General features: G+C 43.4%; 2 protein-coding genes across 6 annotated transcripts in view; one reads left to right on the top strand and one right to left on the bottom strand.

Annotated features, from left to right (window-relative positions):
- The window catches only part of cdk20 (cyclin dependent kinase 20), a 7,425-nt gene extending 4,903 nt beyond the window's left edge, over positions 1–2,522 (top strand). Inside the window, exons 5-7 of one of the 2 annotated variants that reach the window (XM_068732116.1) lie at positions 1–4; positions 1,456–1,611; positions 1,897–2,522. The exon at positions 1–4 is cut by the window's left edge and continues 120 nt beyond it. In XM_068732116.1, coding sequence (XP_068588217.1) covers positions 1–4; positions 1,456–1,611; positions 1,897–2,088 — 352 coding nt within the window. In that variant the 3' untranslated portion in view covers positions 2,089–2,522. The remainder of the gene's footprint in view (positions 5–1,455; positions 1,612–1,896) is intronic. The other variant, XM_068732117.1, reaches the window with a different exon arrangement.
- Positions 2,523–4,447: 1,925 nt separating this feature from the next.
- Positions 4,448–5,000, bottom strand: part of magixa (MAGI family member, X-linked a) — a 41,017-nt gene continuing 40,464 nt past the window's right edge. For all 4 annotated transcript variants that reach the window (XM_068732102.1, XM_068732100.1, XM_068732101.1 and 1 more), the window contains one exon: positions 4,448–5,000. This exon is cut by the window's right edge and continues 4,776 nt beyond it. The gene's annotated coding sequence lies outside the window, so the exon portion shown is untranslated.

Below are 5,000 nucleotides of genomic sequence, written 5' to 3'. Positions count from 1 at the left end.
GCCGGTGGGACACCGTCCACCATGACACTTTGTTCTTCTTCTCCTTCTTCATCTTCTTCTCCTTCTTCTTCTTCTTCTCCTTCTTCATCTTCTCCTTCTTCATCTTCTTCTCCTTCTTCTTCTCCTTCTTCATCTTCTTCATCTTCTCCTTCTTCATCTTCATCTTCTCCTTCTTCATCTTCTTCTCCTTCTTCTTCTCCTTCTTCATCTTCATCTTCTTCATCTTCTCCTTCTTCATCTTCTTCTCCTTCATCTTCATCTTCTTCATCTTCTCCTTCTTCTTCTTCATCTTCTCCTTCTTCTTCTTCTTCTCCTTCTTCATCTTCATCTTCTTCATCTTCTCCTTCTTCATCTTCTCCTTCTTCATCTTCTTCTCCTTCTTCTTCTCCTTCTTCATCTTCATCTTCTTCATCTTCTCCTTCTTCATCTTCTTCTCCTTCATCTTCATCTTCTTCATCTTCTCCTTCTTCTTCTTCATCTTCTCCTTCTTCTTCTCCTTCTTCTTCTTCATCTTCTTCTCCTTCTTCTTCTTCTCCTTCATCTTCATCTTCTTCATCTTCTCCTTCTTCTTCTTCTTCTTCTTCTTCTCCTTCTTCTTCTCCTTCTTCTCCTTCTTCTTCTTCATCTTCTTCATCTTCTCCTTCTTCATCTTCTCCTTCTTCATCTTCTTCTCCTTCTTCCTCTTCTGTACATAGAAGTATATAGAAGTACAGAGACAGCCCTGTCTCCCTGTTTGCATCCTTCCTGACTACGGAGGTTCCACAAGGTTCAGTCCTGGGCCCCCTTCTCTTCTCGCTCTACACAACATCTCTGGGTTCTGTTATTCGCTCGCATGACTTCTTCTACCATTGTTATGCCGATGACACCCAGCTGGTCTTGTCATTTCCCCTCGGTGACACCCAAGTGGAGACGACACACCACCTCAAGCTCAACCTAGACAAAACTGAGCTACTGTTCCTCCTGGTGAAGGGTTGCCCGCACCGGGACCTGTCCATCACCATTGGTGATACCGTGGTGACGCCAACTCGGACTGCGAGGAACCTGGGTGTGACCCTGATGACCAACTGTCATTCTCAGCAAACATTTCATCCGTTACACGCTCCTGCAGATTCCTGCTCTACAACATCAGGAGGATTCTCCTCTTCCTGACTGACGAGACGGTGCAGGTTCTCATCCAGGCTCTCATCATCTCCCGTCTGGACTACTGACACTCTCTACTCACCCCCGCCCGACCACTTCTCTCTGCTGCCTCAGGCCGATCGACCCGGTCACGTCTGTTTTCTGTCCTGGCCCCACAATGGTGGAATGAACTCCACTGATGTCAGGACAGCGGAGTCGCTGCTCAGGCTGAAGACTCACCTCTTCAGGAAGTCCTTCCACTTATTGTACTTATTGTATTCATACTAGTTTGTTGCACTTATTGTATTTCTCTTCAATACCTTTGTTCCCCTCCAGGAGATCGTGGAGTTACCAGATTACAATAAAATCACCTTTAAGGAGAATCCAGCGATCCCATTGGAGCAGATCGTCCCTGACTCCTCCCCTCAGGGCGTCGACCTGCTCTACAACTTCCTGGTTTATCCGTCCAATCAGCGCTGCTCTGCCAGACAGGTAAGAACCAGGAAGTGGAGTTCCTCAGGGTTCCACCCGAGGATTCAGTGTTGATGTATATATGTATTAATACATGTATTGGTGTATTGATTGATGTATTGGTGTATTAATACATGTATTGGTGTATTGATTGATGTATTGGTGTATTAATACATGTATTGGTGTATTGATTGATGTATTGGTGTATTAATACATGTATTGGTGTATTGGTGTATTAATACATGTATTGGTGTATTGATTGATGTATTGGTGTATTAATACATGTATTGGTCTTCCTCTCCACAGGCTCTCCTCCATCCCTTCTTCTTCTCCTCTCCTCTTCCTGCTCACCACTCAGAGCTGCCCATCCCTCACAGAGGGGGCCGACCCCCCCGCCAGAGGCTGCAGGCTCCGCCCACCGACTTCTCGGTGGACCTGCCCCTGCAGTGCAGCATGGTAGACCCCGCACTGCTGCGGGGACACGCCTCCTGCCTCTGAACAACGACGGACCGACCAATCGCATTTAAATATTCAGTTCAGACAGGAAGTCGAACTTTATGTGTTTCCTGTTGCTTTCAAAATAAAAGATACAACATGAAAAGATCATAAGAGGAGACGATGATTTCACACATTCACTTCATATTGGTTATCACGAGTTCAAGTGTGATCAGGTGCTTCTGGGTTCACCTGGTTCACCATTCTGGATCTCATCTGATCAACTAAACCATCGTTTTTAGATTTCTGCCTGTAAACAATCAAAGAACCTGGTTTCTGTCTCCAGGAAGTAAAAAGTGGCTTCCTATGTCCTCTCCTAACCATTTCTCCTTGATCCTCAATGGAGTAGAAAGTATTAGAAGATGGAAATACTCTAGTAAAGTGCCATGTACTTGTACTTCAGTCAGAGTAAATGTAATTTACTTTAAACTCATTGAAAATGATTTTATCAAAGAAAAACAAATAAATTCATAAATAAAGGAAGTGGACACAAACTGTCTCCTCCCTCACTTCCTGTTTGTCCTCCGTCAGTTTAAAGCATCAATTTGACTTTTAACTGGAGAAAAGAAGAACTACATCTCGGTGAGTTCATCACGTCGTCTTCAATCTGCTTTATTTTACACCTGATCAGTCTGAAGATGTATGTTTCATGTTTGTTTCATCTTTTATCTCTTTGTTTTATATCTTTTATCTCTTTGTTTGATCTTTAATCTCTGTTTGATCTTTAATCTCTTTGTTTGATCTTTAATCTCTTAGTTTTATATCTTTAATCTCTTTGTTTGATCTTTAATCTCTTTGTTTGATCTTTAATATATTTCTTTCATCTTTAATCTCTTTGTTTGATATTTAATCTCTTTGTTTGATCTTTAATCTCTTTGTTTGATCTTTAATCTCTTTGTTTGATCTTTAATCTCTTTGTTTTATATCTTTTATCTCTTTGTTTTATATCTTTAATCTCTTTGTTTAATCTTTAATCTCTTTGTCTGTCTGTCTGTCTGTCTACCTGTCTCTCTGTCTGTCTCTCTGTCTGTGGTGTTGATGCCACTGAGCTGCTGATGGCATGATGAGATTAGCAACCACAACACACTCGTCTGAAGACGTTGGTTGTTGTACTTCCTGTCTGTCCTTCCTCTGGAGCTCTTTGAGATGTCTTCTTCAGAGGACAGAGGACAGAGGATAGAGGGTGTCCTTTGCTGTACAGATGTTATTGGACCATATGAATAAAGTTTACTTGACTTAGTTTCCCTCTCTGCTTGTTTTGTCTTTCTGTGTCTGACCCCGCCTCTCTCGCTCTCTCTCTCTCTCTCTCTCTCTCTCTCTCTCTCTCTCTCCTTAGAGGACATATTAAATAAATATTACAATAAATTACAATATGTAGATTTAAATATATCTCACATATAAACTGTAGGTGTGACAGACAGGTGTGACAGACAGGTGTGATAGACAGGTGTGATAGACAGGTGTGACAGACAGGTGTGATAGATAGACAGGTGTGATAGACAGGTGTGACAGACAGGTGTGACAGACAGGTGTGATAGACAGACAGGTGTGATAGATAGACAGGTGTGACAGATAGGTGTGATAGATAGACAGGTGTGATAGACAGGTGTGACAGACAGGTGTGGCAGACAGGTGTGGCAGACAGGTGTGATAGACAGGTGTGATAGACAGGTGTGATAGACAGGTGATAGACAGGTGTGATAGACAGGTGTGGCAGACAGGTGTGACAGACAGGTGTGATAGACAGGTGTGACAGACAGGTGTGATAGATAGACAGGTGTGACAGACAGGTGTGATAGATAGACAGGTGTGATAGACAGGTGTGGCAGACAGGTGTGACAGACAGGTGTGATAGATAGACAGGTGTGATAGACAGGTGTGATAGACAGGTGTGGCAGACAGGTGTGACAGACAGGTGTGACAGACAGGTGTGATCGATAGACAGGTGTGATAGACAGGTGTGATAGACAGGTGTGATAGACAGGTGTGACAGACAGGTGTGATCGATAGACAGGTGTGATAGACAGGTGTGATAGACAGGTGTGATAGACAGGTGTGACAGACAGGTGTGACAGACAGGTGTGATAGATAGACAGGTGTGACAGACAGGTGTGACAGACAGGTGTGATAGATAGACAGGTGTGATAGACAGGTGTGACAGACAGGTGTGACAGACAGGTGTGATAGAAGGTAAAATGTGCAGTTCAGAGAGGTTCATAGACGTCTTTTCATTGTCAGCGTACTGGTTTTAAAGCAGACCAGGACTCACCTGTAGTCTTCATCACCTGAAGAGTCACACCTGTCCTCACACAAAGTGAGGACAGGTGTGTTTGATCAAAGTCAAAAAAACACAAAACAGGAGTTGAATAAAATCCTTTTATTTATTTCTGATAATAACTGAACTCTTTGATCATCTCAGAATAATAACAGCAAGTCATTTATTAAATTCATCCTCAAAGCAAACGTTTATAAATCTGAACACGTCACCAGGAGCTACTTCCTGTTAGCTTATCTTAGCTACACAATAGCTGTATCTGCCCATCACGGTAACCAAGGGGGGGGTGAAGACACACAGACACACACACACAGACACACACACACACACACACACACACACACACACACACACACACACACACACACAGACACACAGACACACACACAGACACACACACACACACACACACACACACACACACACACACACACACAGACACACACACACACACACAGACACACACACACACACACACACACACACACAGACACACACACACACACACACACAGACACACACACAGACACACACACACACACACACACACACACACACACACACACACAGACACACACACACACACACACACACACACAGACACACACACACACACACACAGACACACAGACACACACAC

This window comes from Cebidichthys violaceus, unplaced genomic scaffold, assembly GCF_023349555.1.
Source record: "Cebidichthys violaceus isolate CVI_PGR_0920_01 unplaced genomic scaffold, fCebVio1.0.p SCAF_57, whole genome shotgun sequence".
NCBI classification, from domain to species: domain Eukaryota; kingdom Metazoa; phylum Chordata; class Actinopteri; order Perciformes; family Stichaeidae; genus Cebidichthys; species Cebidichthys violaceus.
The sequence above is the reverse complement of the archived record's forward strand: the minus strand, read 5'-3'. Positions and strand labels throughout refer to the sequence as shown.